The sequence below is a fragment of the Beauveria bassiana genome (genome assembly GCF_000280675.1).
Source record: "Beauveria bassiana ARSEF 2860 unplaced genomic scaffold BBA_S00001, whole genome shotgun sequence".
In the NCBI taxonomy this organism is placed as follows: Eukaryota; Fungi; Ascomycota; class Sordariomycetes; order Hypocreales; family Cordycipitaceae; genus Beauveria; species Beauveria bassiana.
In genome coordinates, this window is record NW_007930836.1 from 1,974,376 (window position 1) to 1,992,685 (window position 18,310).

General features: G+C 53.1%; 9 protein-coding genes across 9 annotated transcripts; 7 read left to right on the forward strand and 2 right to left on the reverse strand.

The window, feature by feature from the left end:
* Positions 1 to 1,727: 1,727 nt before the first annotated feature.
* BBA_00644 (uncharacterized protein) lies at positions 1,728 to 2,501 on the forward strand (the record flags this gene model as incomplete). Its single annotated transcript, XM_008595741.1, has 1 exon — positions 1,728 to 2,501. One exon carries the CDS (start codon positions 1,728 to 1,730, stop codon positions 2,499 to 2,501), a length of 774 nt encoding a protein of 257 aa, XP_008593963.1.
* Positions 2,502 to 2,937: 436 nt separating this feature from the next.
* BBA_00645 (NmrA-like family protein) lies at positions 2,938 to 3,879 on the forward strand (the record flags this gene model as incomplete). Its single annotated transcript, XM_008595742.1, has 1 exon — positions 2,938 to 3,879. One exon carries the CDS (start codon positions 2,938 to 2,940, stop codon positions 3,877 to 3,879), a length of 942 nt encoding a protein of 313 aa, XP_008593964.1.
* A 760-nt stretch (positions 3,880 to 4,639) lies between these two features.
* Positions 4,640 to 5,139, forward strand: BBA_00646 (uncharacterized protein; the record flags this gene model as incomplete). Its single annotated transcript, XM_008595743.1, has 3 exons — positions 4,640 to 4,680; positions 4,745 to 5,009; positions 5,131 to 5,139. 3 exons carry the CDS (start codon positions 4,640 to 4,642, stop codon positions 5,137 to 5,139), a joined length of 315 nt encoding a protein of 104 aa, XP_008593965.1.
* A 1,304-nt stretch (positions 5,140 to 6,443) lies between these two features.
* Positions 6,444 to 8,215, forward strand: BBA_00647 (uncharacterized protein; the record flags this gene model as incomplete). Its single annotated transcript, XM_008595744.1, has 2 exons — positions 6,444 to 6,588; positions 6,645 to 8,215. 2 exons carry the CDS (start codon positions 6,444 to 6,446, stop codon positions 8,213 to 8,215), a joined length of 1,716 nt encoding a protein of 571 aa, XP_008593966.1.
* An 822-nt stretch (positions 8,216 to 9,037) lies between these two features.
* On the forward strand, positions 9,038 to 10,121 carry BBA_00648 (cyanide hydratase; the record flags this gene model as incomplete). The annotated part of the gene is made up of 3 exons (XM_008595745.1): positions 9,038 to 9,219; positions 9,275 to 9,714; positions 9,781 to 10,121. The coding sequence occupies 3 exons, from the start codon at positions 9,038 to 9,040 to the stop codon at positions 10,119 to 10,121; spliced, it is 963 nt and encodes a 320-aa protein (XP_008593967.1).
* Positions 10,122 to 11,015: 894 nt separating this feature from the next.
* Positions 11,016 to 12,511, reverse strand: BBA_00649 (uncharacterized protein; the record flags this gene model as incomplete). Its single annotated transcript, XM_008595746.1, has 4 exons — positions 11,016 to 11,043; positions 11,135 to 11,330; positions 11,381 to 12,245; positions 12,458 to 12,511. The coding sequence occupies 4 exons, from the start codon at positions 12,509 to 12,511 to the stop codon at positions 11,016 to 11,018; spliced, it is 1,143 nt and encodes a 380-aa protein (XP_008593968.1).
* Positions 12,512 to 13,128: 617 nt separating this feature from the next.
* BBA_00650 (NADH-ubiquinone oxidoreductase 23 kDa subunit) lies at positions 13,129 to 14,141 on the forward strand (the record flags this gene model as incomplete). The annotated part of the gene is made up of 5 exons (XM_008595747.1): positions 13,129 to 13,424; positions 13,543 to 13,570; positions 13,645 to 13,737; positions 13,812 to 14,010; positions 14,065 to 14,141. 5 exons carry the CDS (start codon positions 13,129 to 13,131, stop codon positions 14,139 to 14,141), a joined length of 693 nt encoding a protein of 230 aa, XP_008593969.1.
* A 399-nt stretch (positions 14,142 to 14,540) lies between these two features.
* BBA_00651 (zinc carboxypeptidase) lies at positions 14,541 to 15,926 on the reverse strand (the record flags this gene model as incomplete). The annotated part of the gene is made up of 1 exon (XM_008595748.1): positions 14,541 to 15,926. One exon carries the CDS (start codon positions 15,924 to 15,926, stop codon positions 14,541 to 14,543), a length of 1,386 nt encoding a protein of 461 aa, XP_008593970.1.
* Positions 15,927 to 17,469: 1,543 nt separating this feature from the next.
* BBA_00652 (acyl carrier protein) lies at positions 17,470 to 18,283 on the forward strand (the record flags this gene model as incomplete). Its single annotated transcript, XM_008595749.1, has 4 exons — positions 17,470 to 17,682; positions 17,935 to 17,952; positions 18,035 to 18,164; positions 18,237 to 18,283. 4 exons carry the CDS (start codon positions 17,470 to 17,472, stop codon positions 18,281 to 18,283), a joined length of 408 nt encoding a protein of 135 aa, XP_008593971.1.
* Positions 18,284 to 18,310: the final 27 nt, after the last annotated feature.

Sequence of the window (18,310 nt, forward strand, 5' to 3'; positions counted from 1 at the left end):
TTGTCTTTGACGAGTTGGTAAGGGTAGTGTGTTGTCTTTGAGGCGAAAAGCTTATGTGTAAGTGCCGACGGTATGTATGATGCTCGAGAAGGAGAATATTTTAACGTGGGAATAGCCAAAGTCTTATTATACTAGAGATCGACTTATTATCAACCCATGCATTATACCTTTTACCGGCCATGAACCAAAATTAGGCCATGCCATCCAAGAACAGCTGGAGGTTCAACATGTTAGCCAGCGTCCGGTATGTAGTATGAGGGTCCTGGTGGGCAGATAAGGCCCCTTTTCCGACTCGCTAAGCAGCAGCTGAAAAAGGAAAGCAGCTTTGGCTTCCCAAAAAAAAAAGTAGACTTCTGTAGTGGTAGCCCTTGAACCAAATCGAGTGCTAACCTGCGCTAGAGCTCTCCAAGAGCTGAAGAGTCAAGGGCAAACAGGGTGGCGGCGACCGTAGCTTGGTGTCCCAAGGTCCGTTAGTCTGCCAATCCGTTCCAGGAGACGACCATACCGTCGAACTCTACAGCGCCAGGGACGGTCATTGAGAAATGCGGCAGCGACTAATGCCAGAGAGGCGTGGGTGCACGGAATCGGGTGTTGATGGATACAGCATTCCAGTCGAGGGCGGGTGGTGGGGATGGCGCCGGCTGGGGGGCGCTGCGGCGATGGGTTGGTTGGTCCTGTCCTGGACCGGAAACCCTCGAAGTGAGGGGAGGTTTTTAAAGTTCGATAGAGATGGCCGATCAAAAAGATGGTCTACTTGGGACATGTTTGATTTTTGCTCTGGTCCTCAATAACCTCCAATTTAATTCCTTGATGGATGGGCGTCATGCACTGTGAGGCAGGCTTCCACTGCACAGTTCAGCCCAGTCGGTTGATCATCAGGGGCGGGATCGCTGCTAGGAACCAGAAATTTGCATTCCTTTGCCCAGCCCGCGTCCATGGTACCGTACGACGGGTCGCTCACGCGTTGAGTGCCCTGGTATTAGATGCCTTGTTCCGCGCAACTCGCGTAGCGACTTCATGCAGGCTCCTGCAGGCAATCTTTTTACACTTTGAAGTCTATTTGCGCATTTAATCGTTGGTTTCTATGTGTTGGTATTTCTGCAGACCATGTTCTTTAGCACGTCGACTATTTATTGGCTGCGCGCCACGCATTGTCTCGGATCTGCGTAGATGCATAGTTAGTTGGCGGCCGGCCGATGCCCCTTGTCCCAGACAAAGCCCCCACACAGCGCCGCCGCTGCCGGGCAGAGTGCCGGAGGGGAAAAGGCTTGCAGTCTGTCAAATGAAGCACATAGCAGCTCAATAACATGCAGTGTGCTCAATAACATGATGTATATTTATATCACACTACTAATTTAGTTTTCTTTGTGTACCTCGAAAATTCCTTTCCATAAATTCCTTGGATCAGCTATGCTGTCGCTACTTCAAGTGCTGCTGCCCAGGTACCCGTCGCCTCGGCAGTGAGCATCCTGTATAAGCCGAATGCGGCCAAAGACGTCGGCCGCAAAGAGTAAGTCGGCATGAAAGCGTGGGAATTGCGCAACTTTGAAAACAGAGCCATCTTGAAGAAACAACGCTTCTCAGAGAATCGCCTTCTTTTCTTTTGAATTTCTGTAGTCCTGCAGTGTTTTCCAAATTTTGTTTCTATCATCACAAAACCGTTGCCATCCGCCTCACAACACAAAGCAGCCAAGGGGTGTGTGTGTGTGTGCGCGAAAGCTACCACGATGTTTTCGCAGAACCCCATCGTCTTTATTGTCTGTATTATAGGCTTGGCATTTGTCGCCACCATGATTTGGCTTGGCTTTTACCTGATCCGACACCGCCCCTACTTTGCCAAGCCTGGCGATGCAGAGCAAGCCGTCGTCTACGCCAACACGGCGCGCGCTTACTCGACCCCAGACCACGGCGGCAGCCAGCAGCATCCTCCCGTATACTGCGCCGACGATATCGCCTGTCCGCCGCCCTCCTATGAGGCCATCTTCAGGCGCGACACGGCCTCGACGCCCCACGAGGTGCACGTCCTCCAGCACCGCCTCGAGAAGCTCCACTGCCACCGCCGCCGCAGCAGTAGCAGTCCGGCCGACACAACCGCCGCCTGCGAGACAGCCATTCGCGACTCTCAAATTCGCGACCTTGCGCAGTGGACTGATCGATTGGAGATGCTGCGCGACGGAGGGGAGCAGGATGACGGGGATGCGCCCGCGCTGGGTCGTCGTCGGACGGTGAGGGTCGTCCGGTCGGAGCATGAACCCGCGACGCGGCCGACGAGTCTAGGCTTTGAGTTGGGATCGCCTCCCGCAGTGCACCAAATTTTGTTGCACAGGTCTGCAACAGATTCAGGCCTTTCTCAATGCGTGAGGTGGCGAAATGTCGCGCCGCCGCCAACGCCCACGGCGGCAGCGTCGAGCCCAACGCCGGGCGACATGGATCTTCGGATTGCAGTGCTGCGGGAGCAACTCATGAGAGCAGCGTCTAATAGGTACTCTGCAGAGCTATGATATTGATATTGGAGAGAATCTGGTATTCGACTACATGGCGTGTTTTTTCTTTCGATTTTCTTTTTTTTTTTTTTTTTTCGTTTTTTAGTGTTGATAGAGGCGCCTCCAGTCGAGGCATGCTTGGTGTAAGTGCAGGCGCCGCCTGATTTCAACAGCATCAGTGATGAGATTTTAGTCTTAATCGTAATTAAGTAATTTGATAATCTAATTCTTTACACGTGGTCTCATCAACTACACATACATATTAATATGAGCCAAGTTGGACTGTTCTTAGACGTCGAAAATGACAGCGGCCGCAATCAATCGCTACCCCGCCATGGCGAAATCTTATTACCCCACGGAAACTCTGACGTAGCCTCCGCTCCATCTCCGACTCGCATGAGTCCAACTTCTCTGTTCCACAGCACCCCATCTTCGCAGTCTTACACACTACACCATGTCTACACCAATCCAAAAAGTCTGCCTGGTCGGGGCCAACGGCTCCCTGGGCTCCGTCATACTCGACGCGCTCGTCGCCCAAGGCACCTTTTCCGTGTCCGTCATGCTGCGCGCCAACTCGACCTCAACGCCCGCCCACGCCGCCGTGCTCACGCGCATCCCCATCGACCCCAATTTCGACGGACCCGAGCTCGCGCGGCTTCTCGTCGGGCAGGACGCCGTCGTGGCTGCTTTTCCCCTCAAAGACGTCAACCAACACCTACGTCTCGCCGAGGCCGCCTACAAGGCGGGCGTGCGCCGCTACATCCCCGCCGACTACGGTTCCTGCGACGCCCGCAGCCCGCAGGCCCAGCGCCACCTGCAGCTGTACCGCGACAAGGCCGCCGTGCAGGCGCTGTGCGAGCGGCTTGCGGACGGCGCCGCGGCCGACGGCGCGCCCTTTACCTGGACCTCGATCGTCTCGGGCCACTTCTTCGACTGGGGCCTGCGCAACAACTACCTCCATCTCGACGTGGCCGCCAAAAAGGCGCTGATTCTCGACGCCGGCGTGACCAAGGCGTCCATGTCGACGCTGCCGCGCGTGGCGGCGGCCGTGGTGCGCGTGCTGCAGAGGCAGGACGAGACGCGCAACCGGTTCGTTTTTGTGCAGAGCTTCTGCCCGACGCCGCTCGAGGTCGTGGCGGCGCTGGAGCGCGCGACGGGCGAGCCCTGGCACACGGCGCATGTCGACTCCAACGCCTATCTGGACCGCCAAGCCAAGGCGCTCGAGGCGGGCGACGAGCATGCCCTGCACAACATCGTCTTTGTGCTGGGCGCCGTCGACGCCGACTGGACGCGGCGCGACGAGTTTGCCATGGACTTGCTGGGCTTCGAGGACGAGAATCTGGACGCCGTGGTTGGCAACACTCTGAATGAGATGCGGGCCAAAGGCTTGGCGTGAGAGTCACGAGTTGAGGTGGCCAAAATAAATACGAGCATGGAGCCGTAAATAGAATACCGCTTAGACTTGGACAAATAGATGGTTCATATACACGCGTATGTGCGGATTCTACACCCGGCTTCGGGAGTCAAGGTGGCGAGCAGGCCTTCAGCTGCAGCCGGGTTTTTGTAGAACAAGAACTGCGTCATTGATAGATGCGTGTTCTCGTGTTCGCCCTGGTTGCAGGTTCAGCTTTCATGGCTGATATGATGGTGCACCGACGATCGGACAGCCTGGTCCGAGTATAGTTCTTCATGACGTGCATCGCAGTTGCCAGAGATACAGGAGGTCATGTTTCCGCGTACAACTTCTGAATAGTTATTCAGGTTATATTAATTGACATGTTATTGTCGTTGCTTTAATATGTGACTGATGGTGAGTTGGCAGCTTATACATGCAATTTTTCCAACTTCTTCAATCGAAAATGTTTCCTTTACTGGTCATAAACTCACATGCACTCCTCCACGCCAAGACGAGCTGATCACAACCGGATCCAGTTATACAAATGCTATTTTCAGCCACATTCATACTTTGGCCATTCACGGTCCTACGGAGTGCTATTCCCCGATGACAGCTCGCTTCTTGGCTGATGCATCCAAAATAAGTGCGCTGCGGCTCATGTGTCGAGATGAGGGTTGCATGAAATCAGGTATAAAAGGGGCCTTGCACCGACAGTAAGATTGTGCATCAGTAAGACGGATCTTGCCAAATTTTTATCAACATGAAGTTTTACACTACTTCTCTCTTTCCAATCTTTTTGGGGTAAGGCTCTGACTGTGTGATCCCCCCGGCTTCACCCATCGCTAATAACACTCGACCTCGACAGCCTTGTCACTGCTAATGCGCCATGTCCTACCATAACCACCACCGCCGAATTGTGTAGCACTTGCATGCTCAAGATGTGCTTGGCCATCTCGACTGTGCCTGTGCCCAGCAGCTGTGGCGTATCCACATCGACGACCTCCTACCCGTGCTCTGAGAACAGCTGCCCCAGTGGCTGCGCGTCGACGAGCTACATATACTCCCTCGACTGGCACGATCCCACCGAGGCGCCGCCTCACCCTACCGCCACCGATGGTCCGGCCTGCCGTGTAAGTCATGACTCGAAAAGGAGGCAACGTTTTAGAGTGGTTTCTATGCTTGACAGGATGAGCGATTTGCTGCAGTTGAATTGCCGTTACGTTTACCGCCAATTGCTAACTTGATATTCAGCCCAACTAATGAATGAATGGTGTATATAACTGAAACCGGGCGTCGCAATGGCTGGCGTGTGTTGGGCGGTTATGTGGTTGGCTGACGGCGCAACACGCAGCTCCACTGTTGTGACGATAAGTGCCTTGATGACTCTTGTGTAATAAATTTATATTTTCATCACCCTCAGTTGCATATGACATGATGTGCTCAATCACGTGCCAGTTCTCCTTTTTCGCCGTGTCCATCCCACAAGTCATAGTGTCCGGGTTTGTGAGGCAGTGTCTGAGCTATCCGGTGCCGATGGAATGTATTGCTAAGCAGAGCGCTCATATGTACTGCATCGCACACGCGGTCTGATCAAGCAAAGGCATTCTCGGGCGGTGTACGAAGTAGCGTTGTGCGTGGTCCAATTACTCTTTGAATTGTAATAGACGAGTCACTTTTTTGAAACAGGGTGCAAAGCCACGTCTCTTCCGTCTCGTCCCCCGCATCAACTACCGTCCGACATGGATCGGACGAAGTCGATAGGACCAGGGCGAGGGCGAATCTGCCAACGTCCAGCTACGCCAAAGCATACCAAAGCACACTGTAAAGTCAAGGTATTGGGCTGACATGTGTCCATATCTTATAGTTGCCGCGTAGGCCGGCGACGTCATGGGCGGGTTGGTGGGGCCAAGGGTCGTTTGGCGAGGGACAAAGAGATTGAGTGTTACGCCCTTTTTGCCACGAACAACATGAAACAATGACTCGAGTACGGCGCGGCCAGATGATGAAGGCTACAGAGAGGGCGCGTAGGCCTTGATCTCTTATTAATTCTTTTATGGATTATTATTCTTCGCCCATCCCGCCTTGTGCTGCGCGCGTGCCACTTAGCGGTCGGCTCGCTTCCCTGGCACAGCCCCGGCGGCTGACGTCGCTGGGCTGGCAAATTTGATTTCGCCTTGGCTTTCCGTTTATGCCAGACAACACAACAATTGAAGCATGAGACAACACAACAAAGCCATTCCCTTTATATTATGTGTGCTGCCTGTATAGCCACAACTTGCGCACTCGCAAATCTCTTCATCACGACGCTCGTTTTATTCCTTCCTGACTCTTAAGCTCTAACTCTCGAAATTCTGCCCCGCCCTCGTGTGTCATAGTCTGCTTGAAACCTCACGACCGTCTGAGAGAACTACTGCACGTACCGAAACTACACTCTTTGGCATCACAATCACTCGGAACTGGTTCTATCTGCATCGCCTACTTCATCACACCCGTTATTCCGCGCATCTCGAACTGGATACCGCCCTATTCGAAATCGACAACAACCCAACGACTGTCAGGCCGAAATGGCCGCTGTTCAAACAAAAGAGGCGCTCTCGCTCGCCGACCTCAATCTTTTGGCAGCGAACCCACCTCAGTATCCGGAGAGGCCCGACGAATACAAGCTAGAACCTCTGGTTCTCTACATTTCTCGCGTGCCAGGAACACGAGGTAAGCTACGTTGCATAGGTATATGCTCCTACGTTCGCATAACTAACGGGTAGCAGACATCATACTCTCCCCATTCAAGCCTTCCGAGAAGAATGTCGGCAAGCAAGATATTGCCAGCTCTCTCTATTATATCCACCTCGAACACTCGAGCCACGAACTAGTCACCCCGACACCGTTTCGAAATGCTGAGACTGGCAGCACGAGCGACGGAAGCGCTTCGGTCATGACCATCCCTCGCAAGCCTTTGCCCGATAGCGCACGGCCAGTGACACCGGAGAGTGCATCTAGCTCCAAGATGAACCTGGCTGCGCCCGTGCCCGGTGGTCGCCAGCGCGGAGCGTCCCTTTCCTCGTCTTTGGCGACCGGGCCATATATACCTGCAGATGCCGCAGATCAGCTGAACCGCCCTCGGAGAAGACCTCTGAGTATGCAGGTACCTCTGGTTCGCAAGCCCGTTGGTTCGGGTGCCGTGGTACCGTCCATGGCAGTTTCTGACAGCTCGCCCACTACGACCTCTGGCCACCGATTTCGATCCGACAGTGCCGCCAGCGCTTTGAGAGAAGGGCGTGATGCGCGCCACAGCTACGCTAGTCGATCGCCATCGCCCAGAAAAAGAAGCGTTACCTCGGTGTCGCCTGGGGAGCCCTTTGCTCTGACGCTGATACGAAGAGATCCTGGTACAGGTACTCAGTGGAACGTTGGCAGAGTCACCTCTCGGCAGCTTGATCCTCCTGCTCAGGAGGAAGAACAAATTCCTGGCATGTTCAGGACAAACAGTCCTCCCGATGGAGTGTCAACGAGCAGCCCGCCCATCGATATCCAGCTCGAGAACTCGGGCTATGCCAAGTTCCGGCCCCCGCCAAGGAGGCGCAGCCTCGAGGCCGCTGGGCTGGGAGCACTGGCATCTAATGCAACTGACTACGAAACCAAGCCGCCCGAAATTGGGGTCTTTGCCAGGCAGCTCCAAATGGGCTATACCAAAAGTCTCATGTCGAATCTCAAGGACAAATTCCAGAAACTCGAAGAGCAGATCAACAAGAAGGGCCACAACCGGAGCGATAGCGATTCGTCCCAAGAACCGGTCAAAGAGCAGGCGGCACTTGCCTTTGGCCAGCCTGGTCCTGGTATGAAGCCGCGCGGCTACACATTCACCAGCCCATGGAATGGCAAATGCGATTTTCGCACCGGCCATGCTGGTCGAAGTGTGCGCTGCTACCACACGCCGCACGACCCCCAAAACATGACGTACAACCAGTTGCTGGAAGAGCAGGGCATCAACCTGCCCAGGCCGTCGGCCACAGCACTGAGCGAACTGCGCTTCAATCTTCCCAGCTCAGAACTTCTCGTGAACTCGGATCACGACGCCACAAACGGCGAGTCGAAGCTGCGTGGCCATTTTGCAAAGCTTCTCCGACCGACATCCGGGCCTGATGCAGACGACGATGATCGTGATGTCGTCTCGCCGTTTGATATCAACATTGGCGGAGAGCGAGCGGGAGGGGGCAACCGTGGCAATAGGGCCAAGCTTGGTAAGCTAATCGTCTATAATGAGGGCCTGAAGATGCTTGATTTGCTCGTCGCTGCCAATGTTGGCGTGTGGTGGGGAGCCTGGGAACGAAGCTTTTGATCCGCACTCGATGATGGAGATTTGCTTGCGAACTGAAACGTGGTTACGTTCAAAAAGCGCATTCATACTACACTTGATCTATTAATGACTGCATGTAGAGGAGCGATCGTTATAGTACAGCTTTATTTAGCCAGCGAATATTTGGGCGATTTATTCATGAATCTTACTTTCTTATAATTTTGAGCCACATTGAGTAGTGATAGCGCACTCAAGAGCTTACATGGAATACACGCCAACGTCGATATTTCATTCTAGTGTCCAGCTTTCGCAACCATATCCGTGACTTCTTTCGAATTGCTACTGCTTGCCTTGACCTAGGTAGACAGCTGCGCGACGCCTTTCGAGTCTGACCACTTTTTGCCAGCTAACCGGTGTTTTTTTGACCGCACTTGGCCGGACTTGACCGTATTTGCCCGAAATACTGGTGAATGGCGCCACGCAATATAGGGCTATCCGGGAGCCGCAGATAGCGGCCCCATTCTTGCCCGAATAGAAGAAGTCGGAGGTCTAATGTTTCGATGCCTACCGGTACCTTGGAAATACCAGTTTCATAGGCTCTTGTACTCGAATCAATAAGTAATTATGTTGTAATTTTCTGAACCTGTCCGTGCGTTGTAACTGACAAATTCACAATGGCGCAATGCGCCGCGGGCGATGGTTAACTATCTGTGATCTACCTGCAAGAGCAGCAACAACAGCAGAACTTATATATAGCCCTGGCAGAAGACGGTTTATTTCTTCATCCATCATCAATCAACTCTTCAGTACCAACAGTTCCCTGATTATCTTTGTTATCAAACTACTCTTCACCAAAGACTAGCCATGACTTTTTCGTCTACCTCTTCAAAAGTGATTGTCGCTGTCACCCAGGCAGAGCCAGTTTGGCTTGACCTTGATGCAACAGTGGACAAGACTTGTGCCCTCATCACAGAGGCCGCGAAGAATGGCGCCAAAATTCTGGCATTCCCTGAAGCCTGGATTCCGGGTTATCCAGCTTGGATTTGGTATGGACTTGTTTCACCAGAGGCGAATCTTGTAGTTGTTTCTAATCAGGTACAGGTCACGACCAATGGACCCAGAGTTGACCACCCGGTACATTCAAAATTCGCTCAAGCTTGATTCTCCTCAAGCTGCCAAGATTAAACAATGCGCAGCCGAAAACGGCATTGTTGTTGTCCTGGGCTTTTCGGAGAATGTGAACGGCTCGCTCTACATTTCCCAGGCCATCATTGATGCTGACGGAGAGCTTCGTCTTACGCGAAACAAGATGAAGGCGACTCATATGGAGCGAACCATCTTCGGAGACTCTTTTGGTGATTGCCTTGACAGTGTCACCGACACAGAGGTGGGAAGGGTTGGCGCCCTGAACTGCTGGGAGCATTTACAGCCACTGCTAAAATACCACCTGTACTCGCAGAAAGAACAGATTCACGTGGCATCGTGGCTCCCCGTTCATAAAGACGTGCCAGAGGGCGCTCTAGAGTCCATGTCGAACAAAGGTAACAATCCAGCAGATGTGCAGCAAATGGGAGCCTGAAAAGCAAGCTAATCGAGAAATTGGGTAGGCATCTCGGCCATTGCGCAGGTGTACGCAATCGAGTCGCAGTCCTTTGTTCTCCATTCCACGACCGTCATTACCCAGCCTGGTCTTGATTTGCTGGGTATCACGCGCGGCTCGTTAATGGGTCACCCTGGCGGCGGCAACTCTGCTGTGTTTGGGCCAGACGGATCCAAGCTGAGCGTCGATATCCCCGAGGACGAGGAAGGGATTGTTTACGCCACCATTGATCTTGATGACGTTCTCAAAGCGCGGGCATTTATTGACACTTGCGGTCACTACAGCAGACCAGATCTTTTGTGGCTTGGTGTCGACAAGGAGATCAAGCGTCATGTGCGGGACTTGTGATTGACACGGCATACCCTGCGGCTAGGGCTTCTGATGGCTTTCCAAGATGATTAGAACGAGCGAGAAGAATTTATGAGAAAGAGGATTCTCGCATTAGAAGTTCTACTAAATTGTCAATTTTATCAAGTCGGGACTATCAGCACGAGCCCATCTCGACTGCAGCTTTCATGGTATGTATACTTGGACTCTTTGTTCATATTCGAAATAAAGCAATGACTTAACATGTACGGCCATAGCCGAGTGAAAAATCTGGATCCCGTCTGATCTCCGATAGATAACCACTTGAGCGCCAGATTAGTAGTTGGGTCGGTGACGACCAGCGAACACCGGGTGCTGTACATTCTTTTTGGTATTTTTTTGTTCTAGAGATGTCTATGCAGATATAAGCGATGTACTATAGAATAGCTTGACAAAGACTCTACTCACTTTACTCGTTGGAAAAAAACTTATTAACAGATTTGATTTTTGGACATCCCATAAAACATAACCGTGCCATGTTTCCAGTCTTGAAAACGCGGACGGGAGTAAACATGGGAGTGGGGGTACGGGCAGGCTTGTCCGGTGCCAGGTCAGAGTGGCCCAGTGCTCGGGTCGGGCCGTGTTGTCAGCACTTTTGAGCGTTTGGTGTTCGATTGCGATTCTGCTTCGGCTATGAGCCATGGGGATCTGATTACAATGTGTCCACCAAAATCTAACGCTTTTCCCATTCGTCAATCTATCTACTCCGAGCTGTTGCTTTAACACCGCAGACCGCCTGCAAGCTGGCCCTTCGCATACCCATCGGCATTCACACCCTCAAATGTAGTATCAAGTGGCAATCCCATGCGGAAATGATGATGGTCTCTCGGAAAATTATTGTACATGCGTTCCGCGCCCAGGTGCCGATTGGCTTACTCACTCTTCCGGCGCCCGTGGAACATGACTTGAGGCAATATTTGTGACATTATACAGACTTTCCAATTCGCGAGTGTCACATATGACGCCAGTCTCATGTGCGTCTGCCACTCACGTACCTCAGGGCGAGGCTCAGGCCCAGCGCACCGCTGGCGAGTAACAGACAAGTATATTTGTGCTCTGTAAACCAAGAGTGCCATTTCTCCAGGAAGATACTTCGCGAGGTGTCTGGCTGACTCTTCACTACGGACATGACCTCTGGGAAAGTATAGGTCGGGCTGTAGTCGCCCTGGAAGACCTCATCCTTCGACAAACCTGTGGCGGATTAATATTGTGAGCTTTAGCACTTCAAGTATCAGACATACCGAGCCATCTCACGGACATGCCGAACCACCCAGCAGCTCGTCTCATGGCTTCTATATTTCTGGTAGGCAGTTCAGTCTTAATCCGATCGTAAATGGCATCCGCATACTGCCCTGACGCAGGGAAAGGTCGGAGCAGCGCATATGTCTGAAAGCATAGCGGCAGGAGACTGGCATGCCCAAAGTCTATTATCCACAGACTCCCATTCGCATCGAAGATGAAGTTGCCCGGGTAGAAGTCGCTGTAAACCAGGTAGAGTCTGTTGTCGAAAGTAGACTCGGGTCGTGGAGGATTGGCAGTATATCTAGATTTTTGAGGCAAGGTGCTCATATAATTGATGTGCTCCTGGAGAGATGCGACGTCGTTGAAGATCTTTGGCGCTTCACTATCCTTGAAGAGTGGATGTCTGGTGATACCTCCTCCGTATGGCCCTGGGGCCGCCTCAGCCGGGATAGGGATTGTGAGCAGAATGTCGACGGCTTCGGCAATACGATCGATGTATTGAAGCTGCTCTTCCCATGATTTTGTTTCTGCGAGCTCTAGAAGCGTCTTTCCTTGGACATATTCCATGACGATGTATCTCCCTCCAAAAACACGAAATATCTTGGGAACGCGGGGAAGGTTGCCACCATCGGTGGTTGAACCAGACATTGCTTTCAGGGAATCGCGCGTAAAGACTTGGGTTGCGACCTCCATGTTGTTGAAGCATTGCCCTCCACCCCCGTATTTGATGTAGAACAACGGGGAAGGAGAATCGAGCGGATACGGAAATCCAGACCGATAATGACCAGCCGCTCTGCACGCATCATTCAACTCTTCGATAGTGAGCGAATTAGCTATCCGTTGTAACTGCTCTACTGTCTTCATCTTGCCATGGGTAGAACAGTGTCGTGACGAGGGCAATGCAATGTGGGATGCCAATAACCAACTCAGCCTCTGGCTCCTCAGTATCTGGTGCTAGCCTGGCCATTGACGCACGCGTGCAGCGTATATTGTGAAGGGCTTGCTATGTTAAGCCACGGCCACGACCTGGCGGGTCTCGTCGCCTGACAGGCCTTGCATGTGCGGTTTCAACTCACAGGGCGCTCGCTGCCTTCGTAGGTTAGAATTGCAAGCACTTTGTTTTCGTGCATGGTGCGCATCCGTATAGACTATGGTGGCAGATGCGGCAAACGTGAAGATAGCACCAGGTTAGGTCAGTTGCTGCATTCTCCATTACCCACAAGACCGAGATCATTGACAAGTCGTGGAGCGATTCGTGGAAATCTAGACTGCACAGCAGCCAGCTTCAGCGATCATAAGCTCTACTCCAATCGAGAAAAGTACGATGGGGCCTGGTCCTGTCTTGATGGGAACAGGGTGTGAACTGAGAGCAGCGAAAAAAATGCGATTGGCCATGAAGGTCGCTCGTCATTTTAATAATATTTTTTCGACTATAATCAAGCGCCGAGTTGGCTGAGTGACAGTTATAAAGAGTAAAAGCAAGCAGTAAGAGGCAAACACGTGCCCACACACGTGACCTTGGAGCTACCCAATCATAGCCCGAACATTGTAATCCCGCAGCGCAACACCAGGAAAGAAAGCTAATTGAACACTAAAACGGTCCGCCCTCTCACCCCAGCTCGCCACCAAGACCTCAATCCCAACTCACTATTTTTTGCCCCTCTCCGACGGGCTCGGCACGACATCAATTGCAAGCGTCCCTTTGCAATTCGACGACGACGACGACGACGTACTCGAATAGAGCGAGATGGCGCCGGCTCTGACTGCCTCCACGGCCATGCTGGCCAGCCGCCAGCTGACCCGAGCCGCCGCGACAACCTCAAGGTCAACAGCCGCGCTCATGGCCGTCCGCGCCGCCGCGGCGACGCAGCTTCGTGGCTACGCCACGCCCAACGGACCTCCCCCGCAAAATTTCCGCCAAAGCAAGCGTATCGAGTGGTCCTGGGACCGCGAGAGCACGCTCGACCGCGTGGGCAAGTTTTTCCTCATGACCGAGATGGCCAGGGGAATGTACGTGCTCATGGAGCAATTCTTCCGACCTCCGTACGTTTGCTTCATTACCCGAGTTTTTCAAATCGATGCCCCCTTGGATTGATTGGGCATCACGGATCTCCCGGATTGCCTTCTTTTAAAGATCGGGCCCGCTGACTGGATGCCGCAGTTATACCATTTACTACCCCTTTGAAAAGGTACGCTCGCGCCTCCGATTTCAGACCGCGAAGGCGAGAAACGAAAAAAGGCCGCTATTGACACGCCGATTTAGGGTCCCATTTCCCCCCGATTCCGTGGCGAGCACGCCCTCCGCAGATACCCCTCAGGCGAAGAGCGCTGCATTGCCTGCAAGCTCTGCGAAGCTGTATGTCAAGACCCCAGACGCCCATTGGCTTGCGCCGGTCCATTTCTAATTTCTATTCTCTTTTGCTGCTACAGATTTGCCCTGCGCAGGCCATCACCATCGAGGCCGAGGAGCGTGCCGACGGCTCCCGCCGCACGACCCGCTACGACATTGACATGACCAAGTGCATTTACTGTGGCTTCTGCCAGGAATCGTGCCCCGTTGACGCCATTGTCGAGAGCCCCAACGCCGAATACGCCACCGAGACGAGAGAAGAACTTCTCTACAACAAAGGTTTGCCAATCTAATTATTGGATTTGTCATGAGCAGGACTAACTTAAGCGACAGAAAAATTGCTCTCCAACGGCGACAAGTGGGAGCCGGAACTAGCCGCTGCCATTCGCGCCGATGCCCCTTACCGATAATTGCTCTTCGCTTGGTGCGAGAGATACCCAAAATGATATTCCTACATTACTTCCCCTCTGTATGATTTAGCAAAGCTCCCCAATGGTGTGTATTCAGAAGAGTAGCGTGCATGGTTGCACGGCACAGAAGAGCGGCAGCGGACGGAATTATAGCTGTATATAGGCTCGGAAGAGATTTTCTTTGTCCTGTCCATTTGCCAGGTGCTTTGAGTTCGTGAGACCAGCAACTGTTGTCGATTCCATGTTGGTGGTGTCTGATTGAGTCATTGAATTGATTCACACAAGGTTCGTACGGCCACTCGGTGCAAGCAGAACAAGTGAGAACCACGTTTCTTCTAATCATGCAATCAATTTGTAGACACTATTTTGTACTAGTGAACGGTTCTCATCTTCTTCCCTTCAGCATTTCCAAATCTTCGGCTGCCCATACTTGCCAGCAGCAGCGAGGACAACTTCCATCAGCCCAGCAGCGACCTGGCGCATCGAGTTGTGGAACTGGGGTTTAGTCGGATAAAAAATACAGGACAGGCCGCTCTCCACTCCAAACTCGATAACGAGGCCGTTGATGCGACCGGCACCGCATGTGTGGCTGTAGTAACGGCTCAAAAACCAATCCGTCGTACCGCCGGAGACGGCATACATGGCCGCCTCTTGACGGGGCTTGAAGCGGACAGTGGTGCCGTCGCCCGCGGCGTTCATGGCGTCGGACATTGCCATGGCCGTGACGAGCTGAGCATCTAGGTCCTCGGCCTCAATGTATTCTTTGTACACGAGGCCGTCGGGGGAATCGCCCGTGACGCCACGCTTACCGTCCCATGCGGGGTTTTTGAAGTTTTGCGAAGGGTCGATCGTCTGGGGGTTGTCGTCTCCCCATCCATACAGGACGTCGCCCGAGATGGAGTGGAGGTCCAGAAACCAAGTGAGACTGGGGTGCTGCTGCGCGATCCACGCCGCGTTCTGCGACTCGGGCTCAGAGAATGGCGCCGTGCCGCGAAAGATTTCCGATATGGGACTGTCCGAGGCCGGCGGGCTGATGGTCTGGTTAAAATACCTATGGTAGTCCCAGAGCACGTCAAAGTTGCGGTTGAGATCGACGCCGATGCCAAAGTCGTCGTTGGGCGTCCGCAACGCGCTCTTGTAATTGCGATTCTTGCGCCAGCAGTTGCCCGTCTTTTGGTCATAAGCCGCACCGTCGGGATTGACCATGGGCATGGAGACAATGCCAGCCGAGAGCGCCGTTATGACCTGCTCGTGGGTGTAGGATTTGTTGCCGTATTTGATGCCGGTGCCGGCGTCTCGCGCGTGGAGCAGGTCCGCCAAAAAGTACAACATGTGGTCCGGGCCGCCGCGCTCGCGGGCGTGAATGCCGCCCTGCAAGTAGACGCGCGGCCCGCCGGCGCCGATGACGATGCCCGCGACGGTGCGGTTTTCGTACGTCTGATGAGGGGCGGTAAAGAAGCGTGCGTCCTGGTACTGCCGCGCGAGGGCCTGCAGGCCAGAGGTAATCTCTTCGGGGTTCATGATTGTCTTCATGTCGCGGTCCTCGGTAGACAGACCGCGGGGGGGGACAGTGCCGTGGACAAAGCGGTCGCCGATGCCAATGGGGAAGCCGGTGTCGTCAGGGTTAGCCTGGCTCTGGCGAGCACGCAAGGCCAGCGGCGACTTTTCGGGATAGCGGCTATATCTGGCGAGATGGCGCTCCGCCTCGATCTCATCCGGAAGAAGGCAGGCATTCGCGGTCAGATACAGCACGGCGACAGCAGGGAGAGCGGATGGAAACTTCATCATGCATATGATGATAAAGATGCTTCTGACTCATCCGAGGGGTGTTTCAAGGGCGGTTTGTAGATTTTCTCTCCATGTTCCCTGGGACCGTTGGTCTCTAGTTGTTCCAGCATTCCATGTCAGCGCCCAGCTTGCTCCTTCCTGGCATTCGGAGGGACAAGGTGGAAGCTGCGTAGCACCAGATGTCTCAAATTTCGGCGAGAAAGGAAGTGGATCGCCGCAGCCACGCACCGAGATGTATAAGTTAAGCACAAGTACGGAGTAGATTCAAGCTTGTTGCGCAAATCATAGTGTCGGTTTTGGCACCCTAGTTAGTGTCAGTTGTGTCCAGTATCATCGAAACTTTTGTTTCTTGCTTGTGCGCAACACAAGCAACGCGACGTGCAAAATGGCATCAGCCTTTTTCGTGGCAGTGTGAATGCGATTTTTTATCTTGATCTTGTACGGTTTTTCGGATCATTGAAGCACACAAAGATGGTTTACTTTGCCAAGACCTGTCCGAAGAACAATGTGTTCATTGTGGCCAGTGGTTTGTATTCCGGGCTTTGGCGTAGTTGGACGTGACAGAAGCAACTCGCGTCATTCATTGGCTGGAGGCGCGGCGTTGGCATCCCCATAAAGCTGGGGAAGGCCCACTGACGGAGCGAGAAGAGCTTCAATTGCCAGCTTGGACAGGCCTATCCAGTTGCAAACGGGTGCTATCATCTGTGATACAAATTCTCGTGCTCGTCTAATTAAGGTTTCTCAGGTTTTACACTGATGTACTGTAAGATGATGGGCAAGGTGTTTCTGGAACGTATAGGTGATGGCAATGCGAAGTACCGATGCCAGCCGTTTCGGGTCGGGGGGTCAATACCATGCTCAGAGTGATGGATTGTTTAAGTGTCCGAAAATGAGTCTTTCTGTCCACAGGTGCAATATTCAGTCTTGTTCTCAATGCTGGCCGGATCTTGTGCAACTTCCTGTCTGGTATCGTGTAAGCACAGTGGGCTCTGACTCGCTCGACCACGTACCTGGAGTGTGTTAAGTTGAGATTGGCTGCCGGCAAGCCCCCCAACAGTGCAAAGAGTGAGAACAGCACCTCAAAGTCTCTCAAAAAGTCCCGATAAGACACAAAAATAAGAAGATTTGCTCCATCTTGGCCTCTTCAGCCCTCACGAACCTCTGCCAAAATCCGAAAACTCCATGCAGGGTAGCTCATAGAACAACGACCAGCCAGCCAATCACCGCCCCAGCTTCTCCTGCTGAGTAACCCTTTCTGGCAACATCACGTGATCTAACACCGAGCAAGCTCCTTCCCAGGCAGGGAGCTATTACTGTGGTGGCCTGGTTGGCCTGAGCAAGCAGAGTTGACAGCGAGAAATTTATTACCATCTTCCAAGTCTCCTCCGTCCACTCTCCCCCCCACGACGCCCCGACGAATCCCGCCCGCATCGACATCAATTGCTCTCGGTCTCATTCTTTCTTGTACATTTGACATTCCGACTACATTTGATTTCATCCCATTTTTCTCCATTCGCAAAAGAAAGAAAACCCGCCCATCATGTTCCGCACAGCCGCCATCCGCTCCGTCACCCGCGCCGCCTTTGCGCCCGTCGTCCGCAGAACAACTCTCGTCGCTCCCCGCGTGGCTGCTCCCATTACCCTGCGCGCCGCTCAGAGCTTTGTCCCTGTCCGCATGTACAGCGCCGGCGGCGGTCTGAAGAAGGAGGATGTCGAGGGCCGCATCATGAGCCTGCTCCAGGGCTTCGACAAGGTACGAACGCTGCACTGCAATACACTCCTCTTTCTCTACATCTTGAGAGAAGTCGTGAAGAATTCGATCTGTAATCCGTGAAGAGGAATCTCTTTGGCGGTGGCTTGCCTGGGCCGATGGCAATTGATAGCATCGAGTCGCCGTTGCTTCAGACTTGCGTCGCTGATGGAAGTCCTGCCCCTCCTGATTTTTCAATATCGAAACATTGCATTCACCATTGCGCGATTGCTAACCCAGCCTGCTGCTACTTAGGTCAACGATGCTTCCAACGTACGTCTTTCTCGCCATTGATGCCACCGACGCGGCTGCCATCTCCCCCCTCCATTCCGGTCTAACCCGAGTCTGAACACAGATCAAGCCCACCGCTCACTTTGCCAACGACCTTGGCCTCGACTCCCTCGACACCGTTGAGGTTGTTATGGCTATTGAGGAGGAATTTAGCATCGAAATTCCCGACAAGGATGCCGACACCATCCACTCCGGTAAGCCTTGACCGAACGTGAGCATGGGATTAGGACCCGGGTGACGCTAATTGCTTGTTTTTCCGCTTGTAGTCGACAAGGCTGTCGAGTACATCCTCAGCCAGCCTGATGCCAACTAAGCGAAAGCCGCTTCCTTCCAAGACCAC